The 18,011-nt window shown below is 40.7% G+C and overlaps 1 protein-coding gene across 3 annotated transcripts in view; it reads left to right on the top strand.

The window, feature by feature from the left end:
• The window catches only part of LOC124721349 (N-fatty-acyl-amino acid synthase/hydrolase PM20D1-like), a 266,153-nt gene that overhangs the window by 161,042 nt on the left and 87,100 nt on the right, over window positions 1-18,011 (top strand). For all 3 annotated transcript variants that reach the window (XM_047246273.1, XM_047246272.1, XM_047246271.1), the window contains one exon: window positions 4,744-4,830. In XM_047246273.1, coding sequence (XP_047102229.1) covers window positions 4,744-4,830 — 87 coding nt within the window. The remainder of the gene's footprint in view (window positions 1-4,743; window positions 4,831-18,011) is intronic.

Raw genomic sequence — 18,011 nt, 5'->3', positions numbered from 1 at the left:
TCTTATTATAAAACTAAACATGGTAATCCCATAGGGGACTCCTCCTGTCTTTTATGACTTTATTTGAATTTAAATTCTGATGTTCACTTTTTATGCATTTACAGGGCTATTACAAATGATTGAAGCAATTTCATAAATTCACTGTAGCTCCATTCATTGACATATGGTCATGACACACTACAGATACGTAGAAAAACTCATAAAGTTTTGTTTGGCTGAAGCCGCACTTCAGGTTTCTGCCGCCAGAGCGCTTGAGAGTGCAGTGAGACAAAATGGCGACAGGAGCCGAGAAAGCGTATGTCGTGCTTGAAATGCACTCACATCAGTCAGTCATAACAGTGCAACGACACTTCAGGACGAAGTTCAACAAAGATCCACCAACTGCTAACTCCATTCGGCGATGGTATGCGCAGTTTAAAGCTTCTGGATGCCTCTGTAAGGGGAAATCAACGGGTCGGCCTGCAGTGAGCAAAGAAACGGTTGAACGCGTGCGGGCAAGTTTCACGCACAGTGATGTGAAAGATTCAGTGTTTAAACCTCCTCTACCAAGAAACGTGCCAGAACTGCGAGCTAGCATCAACAGTGCTTTCGAACTCATTGATGGGGACATGCTACGCTGAGTGTGGGAGGAACTTGATTATCGGCTTGATGTCTGCCGAATCACTAAAGGGGCACATATCGAACATTTGTGAATGCCTAAAAAAACTTTTTGAGTTTTTGTATGTGTGTGCAAAGCATTGTGAAAATATCTCAAATAATAAAGTTATTGTAGAGCTGTGAAATCGCTTCAATCATTTGTAATAGCCCTGTACATATATTCACTATTTAATTTGTATTTCCTAGATGTATTGTATTTTAAGAGTCATTTAAAAGTTATGGCCTTCAATAAAATTGAGCTATAGCTTTCTGCATGTATTCTCCAATAGAGCACACTATAGGTCCTTGATGATCCATGTTATCATTGTCTGCAATGGTTGTAAGCAATGGCTTCATTCTTGTTTCTGCCATGTAAATGCTAGTGTTTATTTTCACATGTGTATGTTATGATAATGGTATGTTATTATTGTGTTTCCACTTATATTGATTTATATAACTGTGTTATATACATATTTTGTACCTGTTCTTGATCCTCTCTTTTTGTATTTCAGCAACAATGATGACTATGTCATTGTCAAAAATCTAAATCCGCAGTGAATTATGGATTCTGCAACTGACTGCTGTCATTTATCAAAATGTTTAATGACAGATTTGATAATGATAAAAATAATTTATTGTTGTTAGGCAATTACAGCAACAGACAACTACTAACACAATGTAACATAGTTATATTAATATATAAAACAGTGCAGTATGTTAGCTGTTTGCACAACATTACATTAATGAACAACTGAAGTAGACCCATTGATGTAATACACTCCTGGAAATTGAAATAAGAACACTGTGAATTCATTGTCCCAGGAAGGGGAAACTTTATTGACACATTCCTGGGGTCAGATACATCACATGATCACACTGACAGAACCACAGGCACATAGACACAGGCAACAGAGCATGCACAATGTCGGCACTAGTACAGTGTATATCCACCTTTCGCAGCAATGCAGGCTGCTATTCTCCCATGGAGACGATCGTAGAGATGCTGGATGTAGTCCTGTGGAACGGCTTGCCATGCCATTTCCACCTGGCGCCTCAGTTGGATCAGCGTTCGTGCTGGACGTGCAGACAGCGTGAGACGACGCTTTATCCAGTCCCAAACATGCTCAATGGGGGACAGATCCGGAGATCTTGCTGGCCAGGGTAGTTGACTTACACCTTCTAGAGCACGTTGGGTGGCACGGGATACATGCGGACGTGCATTGTCCTGTTGGAACAGCAAGTTCCCTTGCCGGTCTAGGAATGGTAGAATGATGGGTTCGATGACGGTTTGGATGTACCGTGCACTATTCAGTGTCCCCTCGACGATCACCAGTGGTGTACGGCCAGTGTAGGAGATCGCTCCCCACACCATGATGCCGGGTGTTGGCCCTGTGTGCCTCGGTCGTATGCAGTCCTGATTGTGGCGCTCACCTGCACGGCGCCAAACACGCATACGACCATCATTGGCACCAAGGCAGAAGCGACTCTCATCGCTGAAGATGACACGTCTCCATTCGTCCCTCCATTCATGCCTGTCGCGACACCACTGGAGGCGGGCTGCACGATGTTGGGGCGTGAGCGGAAGACGGCCTAACGATGTGCAGGACCGTAGCCCAGCTTCATGGAGACGGTTGCGAATGGTCCTTGCCGATACCCCAGGAGCAACAGTGTCCCTAATTTGCTGGGAAATGGCGGTGCGGTCCCCTACGGCACTGCGTAGGATCCTACGGTCTTGGCGTGCATCTGTGCGTCGCTGCGGTCCGGTCCCAGGTCGACGGGCACGTGCACCTTCCGCCGACCACTGGCGACAACATCGATGTACTGTGGAGACCTCACGCCCCACGTGTTGAGCAATTCGGCGGTACGTCCACCCGGCCTCCCGCATGCCCACTATACGCCCTCGCTCAAAGTCCGTCAACTGCACATACGGTTCACGTCCATGCTGTCGCGGCATGCTACCAGTGTTAAAGACTGCGATGGAGCTCCGTATGCCTCAGCAAACTGGCTGACACTGACGGCGGCGGTGCACAAATGCTGCCATTCAACGGCCAACACCGCGGTTCCTGTTGTGTCCGCTGTGCCGTGCGTGTGATCATTGCTTGTACAGCCCTCTCGCAGTGTCCGGAGCAAGTATGGTGGGTCTGACACACCGGTGTCAATGTGTTCTTTTTTCCATTTCCAGGAGTGTAGTTTGTAACACCCCATTTCACACTGACAGCTGTGGTGAGGTGTTGAGGTGTCACAGCGTGGTCTCCCCAAGATTCCAAACATGTTTGGGAACAATCCTTATCTGTGATCACTCAACTGCCATCCACAACTTGTGCAAACTGTACAGATGGGTCAAAATCAAGAGCATCTCACTTTGTGATGTTGCAGATGACCTAAAGTATTGCTGAATGTTCAGATTGATTTTGAGGTGCTGTAGGTAAAGAAACACATGGACACAATTGCACAGCAGGTTCTTGCATAGTTTAAGAATAAAATCTGATGACAGATATCTCAGAAGCTATATTTAGAGCTACATTTCGTTCTGTCTAATCATCCATAATATGTAAACAGCACCACCAAATGCATGCAGTGTTAACTAGCTGGATGCATCACCTCATATAATTTTCATCATTCTCCATACTTTATATCAGCATTTACTATTGTGTACCATGACTCACCCATATAGGCTACCCTTCTTCATGGCTGAAGCATCAAATAGCAATATGTCTTTATTCATACTGATCTATGTCTTTTCACATGTTCTTGGTGGAAATACACATGCGGATTTCTTGGTCCTGTAGCCCTTAACAAGGAGACATTCTGTATGGTATGGGTACTCACTAGAATTGGATGTATGAGTAATTTGCTGCACTGTTGCATGTTTATCTGCTGTTACAATACATTGATTGTGACCTATGTCATCAGTGTGTTATTTTTCATAACGGCTAATTTTGAAGGCTTCAGTAGTCTTGGTATACCACTGACCTAATGGCAAATAAAAAAGAGACAATATGGCTCTGCTCAGATGTTCTGAAATCTTTCTTGCCATATTGTGCATTCCTCTGTTCCATGTGACCTGTCAATAAGAAAGCTTCCTCTCTTACGTAGTAGCTACCTCTAATTGAAAATTGCATGAGTTTTTGGGTCATCAGGCTATTGATTGTTTTGATGTTGTCCTCAATATCTTCCTATCTTGTGCGAGTCTATTTATCTCTGCATATCTACAACTCCTAACTTTCTAGATTAACTTGAGTGTATATTGCCATAAATGATTCCTTACAAGTCATAAAACAGATGGGCACCTAACCAGTCATATAATATTTGTTTGAATGTATATTCAGGAATGTCTTGGGCAGTTAGTGAAAGCTTATTCAATAAAAATCCAACTAGGTAATGCCCTCGCTGTTATTGAGGATGTTACTTGTCTCCATTCCAGTTAGTTATCTGAACTCTTCCTGATATACATTGACATATCATAGGTGTATGAGTTTGTTGCACACATAATGTTTCGTTTACAGAACTCTATTTACAAAAATTGATATAATATCCCTGGAGAACAAATCTGCAATCACTGGTTTTAAAAAAGATTTGTTACACATCTTGACTGCATTATTTTTTTAAAATATCAGTTTTGCTTCAATATGAACCATCATCAGATTTGAATTATCAGTTACATACATTTTATTGTGAGACATAGTGTGTAAATTCACTAAAAGCTGGATGGATTACTTTTGTAACTGCTGTATCCAGGATTGAGAATCATTCACGTTGAGCCATAATAAGCCATTTAAAAAATAATGCTATCAATACAGATAATAAATCTGCTTTAGAACTGTATTTACAAAAAGAAAAACATATGGTTTTTTTAAGGATTTAATTAGTACTTGAGTATTAAACACTTTCTTTTTTCATGCTGCATGATAAGCAATAAACTACTTTGAACATAAGAACCTACTGTGAAGCTAGAAATCAAAATTCTAATGTAATCTAACAGGCATTCAGTAGGTATATAAACATGATGGCTGGCATCTTAAACACATATAGTGCTACCGTTTCTATGTACCTCTTCTTGTGAGACAGTTTTTTAAATTATTATTTATCTTTAATTTCTATTTACAGGGAATTCTGGAAGCTTTGGAGTATATGCTTGAAAAGGGACAAAGGACTCGGAGAACCTTTTACATTGCCTTTGGTCATGATGAGGAAGTATGTTTACCATGAATATTTGTATTTTTTTGTGTACTATAGAAGTTGGCTGTAAAAATACTGTACAATATTCTTTTTAAAATGAGGTAGTTTTTAAGTGTTTTACAATGTCTCTTCTCAGTTGGTGTATTGCACATCACAAATTTTCCCTGTAATTATATGTTGAAATATATTTTAAATCTTATTGTTGCTACCTTAGCGTGTGACACACACCCTATGCCATACTTAATTTACACCCAAGTACCAAAGAAACTGGTATTGGCATGCGTATTCAAGTACAGAGATTTCTAAACAGGCAGAAAATGGTGATGCTGTCAGCAATGTCTATATAAGACAACAAGCGTCTGGCACAGTTGTTAGATCAGTTACTGCTGCTACAATGACAGTTTATCAAGATTTGAGTGAGTTTGAACATGGTGTTCTACTCGGTGCACGAGTGATGGGACACAGCATCTCTGAGGTAGTGATGAAGTGGGGGTTTTCCCATACAACCATTTCATGTGTGTACCATGAATATCAGGAAACCTGTAAAACATCAAATCTCTGACATCGCTGCAGCTGGAAAAAGATCCTGCAAGAATGGGACCAATGATGACTGAAAAGAATCATTCAATGTGACAGATGTGAAACCTTTCCACAAATGCTGCAGATTTCAGTGCCGGGCCAGCAGCAAGTGTCAGCGTGCAAACCATTCAACGAAACATCATTGATATAGGCTTTTGGAGCCAAAGACCCACTTGTGTACCCTTGATGACTGCATGACACAAAGCTTTACACTTTGTCTTGGCCCATCAACACTGACATTGGACTGTTAATGACTGCAAACATGTTATCTGGTTGGATGAGTCTTGTTTCAAATTGTACCAAGTGGATGGGCAGGTACGGGTGTGGAGACGACCTCATGAATCCATGGACCCTGCATGTCAGCAGGGGACTGTTCCAGCTGGTAGAGGCTCTGTAATGGTGTGGGGCATGTGCAGTTGGAATGATACAGAACCCCTGATATGTCTAAATATGACTCTGACAGGTGACATGTATGTAAGCATTCTGCCTGATCAATTCCATCCATTCATGTCCATTGTACATTCTGACAGACTTTGGCAATTCCAGCAGGATAATGCAGCACCCCACACGTTCAGAATTGCTACAGAGTGGCTCCAGGAATATTCTTCTGAGTTTAAACACTTCCGCAGGCCACCAAACTCCCCAGACGCAAACATTATTGTGCATATCTGGTTGCCTTGCAATGTGCTATTCAGAAGAGACCACCACCCCTCGTACTCTTACGGAATTATGGACAGCCCTGCAGGATTGATGGTGTCAGTTCCCTCCAGTACTAATTCAGACATTATATGAGTCCATGCCACATCATATTGTGGCTTTCTGCATGCTCATAGGGGCCTACACGATATCATGCAGTTGTACCAGTTTCCGTGGCTCTTCAGTGTATCACCTTAATTTATGAAGCTTACACCTCAATTATTAGGCTATTATCAAGTGTTGCCACACATTCACTATGTTTACAAATGGTACCAAGCTACTAATATCAGAAACCAAATGAATTATACTGATTGAGATATACTGAAATAAAATATGAATCAAATTTGTCCCTGCAAAGCATATCAAATCAAAATGCTCTCCACAAAAAATTATTGCAGTGCTTTGTGTCATAGTGGCCCTCCACTGAGAGAGAGAATAAATGAAGTAAAGATGGTAATGCCCTGCATCAGACAGAAGAAAGATGTCAGAATTCATAATAATACTGACAGAAATAATAATAACAATAATTAGGTGTCCATAATAACTTTACAGTCTTGCACAGCATCATTCTTTGTACATTTACAACTATATCATGCAATACATATAGTGAATGTATACAAGAATTACTGTATTAGATACTATTATATAAATATTTACCATCAGTAATATACTGCAATATACAGAAGTTGTGCTATCAATAATAAAGTTCAGAAATTTCTAAGTGAGAATAAACATCTTTTAATTAACAGCTGTTTCAAATTGTCTTAGAAAGATGTCTAGGGAGTTTCTTTATATTATTTGGCAACCTATCGTAAAATTGTCTCTCAGTTGTATATGAACTGTGATCTGTAGCTCTTATTTACCACAGTATCATACAATAATTGCATCTGGTTCATGTATTGAAATTATGAGTGTCTCCTCACTATGATCGTTTTATTATTCTGTTTTACACAACACAATTTTCTTAAGGATATACAGTGTGTATACATTCAGTAAATTATACCTGAAGCAGTAGTGAGGCATTTGTAGAGTAGGTATACTTTCTGAATAGGGTGTAAATTTTGTAAAGAAAAACACAGATGGCTATAAAAATTCACTGAGGAAGAGGACTAACAAAACAAGCATTGTGGCAGACAAAATTTTACCCTTTTTTGAATCCTGTTTCCCCATAAAGACAAATGAGGGAACAATTAAGCAGAAGCAGGGACAAGGGATGAAAAACATCTGAGGTTCAAATATAGTATCCTATCCTAGGAAGAGATACTTGTACTTAATTCAGAGGACATGTTACTGGACTATGACTGTAACCGGTCCTTTGGTGATTATAAAGTTGATTTTGATGAATGAAATTCATGTACTTTGTATTGCTAGGATCATTAATCATCAGAAACTATTTATTCAGCAATATATTTACAGAACTGACCAAAGATGCAAAACAACAAACTGCTGTACAAGACACCAGAAAAGGAAAAAAAAAACATAGTTTTCTCAACACCCCTGCAAATTCTCAAGTTATTAATTCATGTAGTCTGAAAGTCCCATGGCTTAGCAGAACCACTGATGCTTAATCTTCAGCAGTACCTTCATCAAAAAATCAGGTTGTTGCTTGTGGGTACTAACCAACTTGACGGTGAGCTTTCCTGTATTAGCTCATGAATACAGTGGTGTCTCACATCAGCACATATTGTTTGAGCATTGTGACTCAGGGCAAAGGTTCCTCTTATTATCACAATATAAGGGGGTTACTCTGTGTTGTTGGCCCAGATGATGATTACACAAATTTGTCAGGAGTTGTAAGCAGTGGGTTCTTGAGGTACGGCAATACACGAAAACGAGAAGTAAGTTTAATCAGTTTTATTAGCAAAGGCAGATTATAAAACACGCACACTATGCGCACCCATCATCACTGTGTCTGACATCCTAACACCAGCTAATTACAGTCGTATCGAAAGGCTCCACGGTGAGCTAAGAAAAGAGACATATTCGCGCCCGAGGCCACGCTAGTTAATACTGCCCGCTGTGGATGGCGGCCAGTCACGTACTCAATTGCAGTGTGGCCAGATGCATGTCCAGACAGGCCGGCTGGTGAGCTTGTGTCCGTAACATACGGCTGCGTACACCCCGTTGACCCTTACATCACTCTCCCCAGAGAAAAAGAGCAACCATAGGTGGCTCAAAACCACCTCCTGGGCATTATGAATCTATTTCGCCATTTGTGGCATCAGAAGGCATTGCAACATGTATTTAATTTGAAGACACAGTAACGTTTGGTACAGAGAAGTGTGCCTTCAAGATGACAATTTCATACATGACAAATGCTGTTGACAAGACAAATTAATAAAAGCAATGAAAACGCAATGCTGACAATCAAGTAAGCATTAACATTACTGGAGGAATTGGAGGACTTAATTCTATTTGCTGCTTCAATGAAATTTAACTCATTATTGAAGAGATTACATTTTCATGGATGTCCTTAATTAAATTATTGTCTTCGGAAAAACTTGATAAGGAATGCTTCCCATATGTTAATATGTATGAATCATTGTAACAAACAGATAACATTCTAGTTAATGGCAAATGTCCAGTTGCATGAAATGTAGATGACAACACACTAGGCATATCGAATAGTTCACATGATAAATCACAATGTGTGGCATTCAAGATTAATCCACTATTGTTCAATTTTAGTGTAAAGGGTAGCTCAAATGTATCATAGTTTTTACATGTAAATGTGACATCAAGGGTGGAGTTAAATGAGAAAATTATACCTTCAGAACATTGTTTAAGAAATGGATGATAAAGATGCATTAAAATTCTAGGGCAATCATCTCTTGGGGGCTGATTCATAAACAATTCTTTCTCACAGCTGTACACTCTACTGTCTAAGAATACTGCTGATTCAGGGCAAATTAACTTATGACTACGTTTACACATATGCAAATCATTTTCATTTAGGGACACAAAATATCTTCGATCCTTGCTTATCAGTAGATAATCATTCAGTACATACTTTACATGAATACCTGCCTGTCTCCATTTCACAGGGTAAGTATAAACCTTATACATTTCAAAATCATGCTTTGGTCTAGCAATGAGAATAGAAACAATAACAATTCATTCATCTTCAATCATTAAGGAGTGTGTGGTGGTTAACTTATAGTAAGCATATAAATTGTAAGAGTTAACAGGGTAAATCATGGTATATGTTGCATCTAGCTTTCGTTCAATTCATAGTAGGATCTGTAAAACTGGTTCTGGATGTAGTAGTACACTGCTCAAGCATTTGAACTACTCTCTAAGGCTGTTCTTAAGTTAAGGGCATCAATTCTAGCATTTGATAAACTATCAGTAATCCTTAACAAAAGAGTGTTTAAATCTAAGAGTGCACTCACTGCATTTAATACTTGGAATAGTTCTTGGATATTTGCATTCATTTCATTACAGAGTACGTGGAAATGTGAGATAAATTGCTTTACAATCTGTTCAATGAAAACTTTGTGGTTAGTAATGGTTCTTTGAGTATTCATTAATATGATAATTTCATTAGAGAGGTTAGTTGAATCTGTACTGGGCTGTTGTTCAAGAGCTAATATTTTGCCTTTAACTTCCAGTAGATCTCGAGATAGTTAAAGTACTAAATACAGTATGAAGGATATTCCATCCATAATCAAACCAGGCTCATTTACACCTAATTAAAGCTTTATGTGGCAAAAGTTTTAAAAAACAGTAAATCTCGTGTTCATAATTAGCAAACGGAGACTCTACCTGCATTTTGGCTGTGATCCAGTTATTATACCAAGATGTACCCATTTCCAAAATTGTATCATTACTCTTGACAGAACGAATTAGGTTAATCTGCTTCTTTACAGAATTGAACTGTTGCTGGATATCACTCAGATTGTACTTGAGGACAAGTTTTGTGTTACTTGTTGAAACTACCATGTCTGATCGTGGTTCAAACAAAACACCTGTACTCTGTGGTACTATTACTACAGCATTAGTAGAATATGCTATCATGTCAAGCATTAGAATAAAAATGAACATGGTTATTTAGTTCTAAATACTATAGTTAACAACGAACATAAAGTAAATGAGTTTCTTGGGGTAATCTGTGGAATAAAACGTTTAGTTTCACTTGTGCACTCATGCAGTAGTTTCAATACTAAATTTTCACAACACATTCACATAAGCACATGGCTGAAATAAACACACGCATTGCACTCTCACACACTACACACGTTTACGCAGATTGTAGGGGTGTCTGGAACAGGATTGGTCGGCACATGACGATGCGTCGGCCTCGAAGTCTGGACTGCGACCTCGCGATTCTCGCTTCCAGGGTTTGAGAACAGCAGATCTGCCTCTCGGTCAGTCCTCGTCTTCTTGCGATACTACAGGAAATCTACCGAGAAATGGCTACATGATTGACATGAACAACAATCAAACGAAAGGGCAGTTGGAGCTTAAGAGTGACTGGTGATAACGCCTCCAAGATTGTATGTGGTACTTTCCAAAACTTGTTAAACTTTTTGACTTGACTCTTCTTTAACACCACATTGCTCAGATACAAAAGATCTCCAACTCGATACTGTGGCACTGCTGCTTGGCGGTCATGTTGTCTTGCTAGCTGAAGAAAGGATTAATGATTCCGCTGTTTGACTCCCCTCCATGCTTCCTTTAGCTTGCGTGCTAGATCCCTTACGTGTTCATTGCTGAATCTGGTAGTCGATCCTGCAAAGTCCAAGGTGAATGCATTCTTCTCTGCTAGATGATCTCATATGGACTTAGGCTAGTTGAGCTGTGCATTTTGGCATTGTAACAACTTACCAAGTACAGTAAACAGACATCCCAATTGTTGTGTTACCTGCTCACATAATGGCTAACCATTTTAATAATTGTTCTATGGACTCTCTCGACTCTTCCATTTCCTTCAGGGTGTGCTGGTGTAGTCCTTAACTGAGTTATTTGCATGAGCTTACAAGTTTGTTTAAGTAATTCACTCATAAAATTCCTTCCTTGATCACTAATTATACTTAATGGTGATCCAAACGTAAGAATACATTCTTTTACAAAAACTTTAACTATAGTCCCAGCGCTCTGATCAGGTATTGGTATTGTGAGAAGGTATCTAGAGAAATGATCTAACATTGTCAACATGTATTTGTTTCCATCTTTAGTCTTAGGCAACGGTCCTACGACATCTAGTCCTACTCATTCAAATGGTTCACTTGTTTCTGGCAGTTCTTGCAATGGTGCTCTACTTTTTCCTACATTATTCCGTCTGTTACAGGTATCACATTGTGAAACAAACTCGGAAACATCAGCTTTGTGACTCGGCTACCAAAACATTTGAGGTATTTTAATGTTTGTTGCTTTTTTACTGCAATGTCCTGATAATAAAGAATCATGTTGCTCTCTCATGATTTGCTCTTTCATGCTTTCTGGAATAACTAGGCGGTTTCCTTTACTAGTGATTTTGCACAATAATCCATCTATTTCGACAAAACAGTGATCATTTTTCCATAATTTGCATTGTGGATCTTCTTCTTGAGCTGCCTTTAACTCTTCTTCTCGACTTATTGTAACGCAAACATTGACTTTTTGACTCATTGCATCAGCATTCACGTGTTGTTTACCAGGTCGGTGAATAACCTTAAATTTGTACTCACTCAGTCTTAATACCCATCTTCTTAATCTGGAACTTGGATCCTTTAAGCTCAATAACTATATAAGTGCAGCATGATCTATAATAACTGTAAATTCTCTTCCTGTTAAGAAACATCTGTTATGTGTTATACCAAAAACCAAAGCACAAAGCTCCTTCTCAGTAGTAGTATAATTACATTCTGCTTTGTTTAACTGTCTGGAAGCAAATGAGATTGGATGTCCATGACCATCAGCTTCTTGAGACAAGATTGCACCTCTGGCAAAATTGGATACATCGGTTGAAAGAATAAAAGGTTTACTGAAATCCGGATTGGCTTACACTGGGACTGTGGTTAGAGCAGTTTTAAGCTCTTCCATTGCCTTTTTGCATTCTGTTGACCAATTAAATGTGGCTCCTTTCTTCAGTAGCTGTGTCATTGGATGTGCTATATTCGCATAACCGCCTACGAATCATCTGTAGAAATTTGACAATCCCAAGAATGATTGTAGTTCTTTCAAATTCTGTTGTTCAGGAAAATTCGTTACATCTTCAATTAATTTTGGATCAGGTTGAACACTTTCACTAGTTATAACATGACCAAGGTAGTTATCTTTATTTTGTGCAAAATGACATTTATCTATTGATAAAGACAGGTTTGCACTTCTTATACGCTCAAAAACAGCTTGTAGTCTCTCAGTATGCTGCTTCATGTTTTCACCAAAAATTATTACATCATCAAGGTAAACAAGTGCTTGTGTGAGCCCTTGTAAAACTGAATCCATTAGGTGTTGAAATGTAGCTGGAACATTACGAAGTCCAAACGGCATACGGAGATACTTGTATACCCCTGTTGCTGTTACAAATGAAGTTTTTGCTTGATCATCTGGATGCACTCTTAACTGGTGATAACCACTTGTTAAATCACATACTGAAAAAATTCGACATCTGCCTAAGTAATCCAAGGTTTCCACTAAATTTTGTAAGGGGTAAATGTCAGGAGTACTCACAGCATTCAAAGATCGTCAATCAACACAAAAACAGAACTGTGGTTCTCCTGAAATTGATTTCTTCTTTACAGTTACAACAGACGAACACCATGGTGGGTCTGAAGGCTCTCTTGGTTTTATAATTCCGGCTTCTAATTGTTCTTTAACCATGTCTTCTACCAACTCTCTTTGACTAAATGGTATTCGGCAAGGTCTCTGTGTGATTGGGGCAGCATTTCCTGTATGAATATGATGCTGAACTAAATGACTGACAGGTAAATTTACACATTCTCGGAATAAATCTGCATACTCCAGCTAAACAGGCGCTAAAATCTTCTGTTCATCAACTGTCAAATGTTCTATATTTTCCCAAATCTTGCACTTCAGTTCATTATTAACTTCGTCTCCTCGTTGAAATTTTGCGGTACTGTTACAAAAATCTGTGTGTTTATAACTGCAGCATTTGTTACCTCATCTGGAGTCTGTATTATGTCATTTTTACTTATGTTCGACACTTCAACAACTTTCGTTCCACATGGCAAAACAACATCCTCATTGCTCATATTCGTTATTGTAACCGGGGCTTTTGTGACATTCTGTCTCACCATTGTAGCGACACCTACACTTCTAGCAACATAACAATGCATTGTGTCCAATAACTCACTTTTCTTGGATCGCTCAATTAATAACAAAGTTCCTTCCTTGCATTGGGGTTACTTAATTTCAACATAGATTGTCTTTCCTGCTCCCTTGGGAATCTGCTGGGGCTGATCAATTTGAACATAGACTCAGACGGTTTGAATTGATGCATCATTTGGGTGGTCCATTCCCCTGACATCAGTATTGCTGCTCCTTTGAGTACAATCTGAAGAATGATTTCCAAGGTTGTAGTTACTATGGCCTAGTCTGATCTTTCTTTATGTGATAAATATTTCTGCCTTGTTAGTGGACAAGAAATCAAATCTAAGTACACCGTTGTAACGTGTTTCGTTATTTGAAACTACTTGCACCCTTGCTGTGTATTTATCTTTATTTTCACCTTCATCTTGGTCTTGGCCTTGGTCAAGAATTAATTCTATGTCAACTTCTCCATAGTTACGTAGCTTTCCCCCATTTAACCCTCACACTTTTAACAGTGGCAGTTTCAATTTATCCTCTTGATGATTACATGAATATTTTGTCAGGGGTTGTAAGCGGTGGGTTCTTGAAGTACGGCAATACGCGAACACGAGAAGTAAGTTTAAACAGTTTTATTAGCAAAGGCAGATTATAAAACACCCATCATCACTGTGTTTGACATCCTAACACCGGCTAATTACGGTCATATTGAAAGGCTCCATGGTGAGCTAAGAATAGAGAGAGATTCGCGCCCAAGGCCGCGCTAGTTAATACTGCCCACTGCCGATGGTGGCCAGTCGCATACTCCATTGCAGTGTGGTTGGATGCACATCTACTGACCAAGCAAATCGTCAGCATTCCAGACAGGCCAGCTGGTGAGCACGCACATGTCCATAACTTACGGCTGCATGCAACCCGTAGGTCCTTACAACAGAATACACTTACTTGTTTCTCACTGTCTTTAACACACAATTCATTCCCCAGGGGGCTCACTACTCTTTGGCAAATTCTTGCTTGGCTAGCATGGGGTCCAGCCTTTGCAGCATCTTTTCCTTTCTGTGCTGCATCTCTATCCTCTTGTTATTCTTTTCCCCTCCCTTGCAGAACATGTCAGAGATGTATTTGGGACTGTGTTGTGGATTTTCAGTAGTCCAACATCAGAACAGACCCTCCACAGTTTTTTCATTTTTCGTTTATTTCTTTCCCCCCCCCCCCCCCCCTCTCCTACCCTTCTTCTACTTTGGCATTTGAAGTTCCTCCTTTTCGTCTTCCTCTTTGTGCACTCCTCAAGGTTGGCCCATGCATCTGACACATAATTCCCAGCCCCAGATCAATAGGTAGAGTTTGCATTTACCCCCTGGTACAGTCCAGGCCCAGGGAGGGGTGATTGCCTGAGCTGTTACCTTCCTAAATTGCCAATTGGACCCTCTGCCAGGTGTTCAGAAGGTGTGACCTGAGATGTGAAGGTGGGTGATCCCCCCTCTGAGGGGAGGCCACCCTAGTTGGAAGGAGTGCACTGTTGGAGATGCTGGCAATCATGGAGAACTCACTCGCAATGAGCCAAACATTTTCTTGTCAGTCTATCTATTACATATAAGCAGAATGAGGCTAACGAATCAAAGGCACTCCCAGCTGCACCTCAGTTCCTCATTGTTTCACATATTGAAGACAGTCAGTCTTTTGCTATGGTTAATCCATTTATTATTGAGAAAGGTGTTGATGCAATTGCTGGCCCTGTAAAATCTTGCTCTTGTTTCCACAATGGCATTTTGCTTTTGGAGACTACTTGTGATTCTCAAGCATAACAACTGCTTGCAGCTTCGCTCCTCCAGGGCTATACTCTTCATGTCGGGGCGCATTGAATGCTGAATTCTTCACACGGTGTTATTTACACTAGGCTGCTTGATGGTCAGACTGCGTCAGAAATCCAGACTTACCCCTTGATCAGGGCATTATTATAGTCCATGGAGGTATGAAAAAGGTGGATGCATTCTTAGTGCACACATGCACTCTTTTTCTCACGCTCGATAAAGTCGTGCTTCCATCCAAGATCAAAGCAGGCTATGAAGTTATCATAGTCCAACCGTACATTCTGAATCTGATGTGCTGCTACCAGTGTCATCATTACAACCACACTCAAAAATGTGTAACCTGTGGTAGGGATGCTCACAAAGGCGATTGTCTGCCTCCTTCCCTCAACTGTATCAATTGCAATGGCGACAATGCAGCCTCCTCCCAAGATTGTGTCATATATGTCGATGAGTGGTCTTTCTGGGAGATCTGGGTGAATGAAAAAATTCCTTACCCTGTTGCTTGCAAGTTGTTCACTAGTTGTAAACCCTGTGCTTTACCATCCAGCACTTGACAGTACTGTTCTTGCTACATCTTGCTCTAAGAAGGACACGGCCATGCAGACATGCAACCACAAATTCAGCACCGTGGTTGTAAAACCACCTAGTGGAATGGTAGCATCTCTGATTCCTTCTCCTCCAGCTGTGAAGTAAGCCACTAAATTTTCACCTCACATGGCACAATCTCCTGCTATACAACCAGCAGGCCAGAAAAAACAGAAGGTATATTTCCATGAACACTTTTTATGTCCCTCCAGCCAACAAACACCTGAATCGTCATCTGCCAACTGCAATGGCTCCAACAAATCGAACAAAGGCACACAGTCTTCTGCTTCACTGACTCAGAGATCCTCTTCAATGGCATTGCCATGTGATACCCTCATCCAGTCAACCTCCGCCAGTGTGCACTGTCAACCGTTTTTCTGCCCTGGACTCCACAGACCAACCGAGGGAGAATGCCAACACCTCAGTTGATCTCATGGAGCAGGATCCTCCAGTCCCTGTACCCTGCAGCATAGATTCTTTGAAGTGTAGCAGTTGTCAGCCTCTTCACTTTTTCCCTCCTCCCCTTTCTTCTCCTCCAATGGGACATTTGTAGCCTTAGATCCAACAAGGAAACAAAATTGCATCCTCATGACCACTTTGACTTCTTGCATACCTTTCTGGTCCATTTTGACCTTCCCTCTGAGGATGGCATTCCCTTTCATGGGAGAGTCATGAGGCTCATCTGGGATGCTGTTCATAGTCACACCATCTCCTTGCACACCTGGCTGCAAGCTGTTGCAGTCTGCATTTTCCTTCCTTGTTTCACCTTTTCCCTTTGTACTGTTTACACCTCCACATCATTCGGTGTCACCAAGGTGGACTTCCTCCAGCTTACTAGGCAACTCCCTCACCCCTTTTTGGTACTTTAATGCACACCATCCCCTTTGGGCTCTGCCAAACCTATCAGAGAGGTGCTCTCTTGGGTGACCCTCTTGATCAACACAACCTCATCTGCCTTAACACTGGAACACCCACATTCCTTTCAGATTCCATGCACACCTATTCCCATTTGAACCTCTCATTCTGCACTTCCCAGCTTGACCATTGTCTCGAGGGGTCCATTCTCTCTGGCATGTACTCAAGTGACTCTTTGCCCATGTGCTATCCATTTGCTGACTCCTACCGTACCTACATGCAAACCCAAATGGCAGCTTTCTAAGGCTGACTGGAGGCCTTACTCCCCCCTGGGAACTTTTGATGACCAACTTTTCCCCAGTTGTGATGATCATGTAGAATACCTTACCAACATTATCCTTACCACTACAGAATGTTCCATTCCGTGCACGTCATCCTTACCCTTACTGTTCCAGTCCCTTGGTGGACTGAGGCATGCCGCAATGCAATTTGCATGTGGAGACCTGCTCTCCGTGTCTTTAACCATTAACCATTATCCTATGATGTCAAACTGCATTTGTTATAAACAGTTGTGTGAGCAATGTGTTTGCATTCTTCAGGATAGCAAAAAAGCTAGCTGAATTTCCTTTACCAGTTCTTTTAACAGTTACACTCCCTCTTCCATTATGTGGGCCAACCTCTGATGGCTCTCTGAGACCAAGGTCCATTCCTCAATTTACGGCTTGACTCTATAAGATGATATCATAGGAGACCCTATTGCTATCTCCAACACCTTGGTCCACTATTTTGCAGATATCGAACACCATTGTAGTGAGCTGTGACGTCTTCTTTCTGCTGTTGGATGTGAAGTGGCAAGCAGATGACTCATGAGATTGCCTCACATTAGGTGGCAACAATTACTTGATATTGATCATGAAATGAAATCAAACAGAAATGGTTCATAATTAAGAGGTTCATATATCAATTAAAAAGATTGCTTATATGGTCAAAACATGAAAGACATGTATTTATTTTCGTCCTGTTTACACAAACCAAAACAAAATTATAACTCTCAGGGCCAGTTTTAATGGGCAGGGACATGACTCAGTTATTTAGGGGAAGGAGGAGGGGATGAATCGTCTCACCATTTATTGTTATCGTTCGTTGTGTACTGCTGTCAGCGGCAGGCACTGCGTCGATTCTGCACATTGCCTTGGAGCTATGTGGCACAAGTCGGCTGCCCTCATCAGCAGTCGTGGCTTCGTGGCAGGGCCCAGGTATGATCTGTGCATTGTCTGACAGTTGTCAGTCATGTGGCTGATGCTGCACTATCACGGTGTCGAAAGGCGGATGTTGGCTATTGGTGGAAGAGCGGCCATGTCCTCTTGCTTTTGTGGTGTCTCCATCTACATCTACATCTACATGGTTACTCTGCAATTC

This window comes from Schistocerca piceifrons, chromosome X (genome assembly GCF_021461385.2).
Source record: "Schistocerca piceifrons isolate TAMUIC-IGC-003096 chromosome X, iqSchPice1.1, whole genome shotgun sequence".
NCBI classification, from domain to species: Eukaryota; Metazoa; Arthropoda; class Insecta; order Orthoptera; family Acrididae; genus Schistocerca; species Schistocerca piceifrons.
This window is presented reverse-complemented; position numbering and strand designations above follow the sequence as displayed.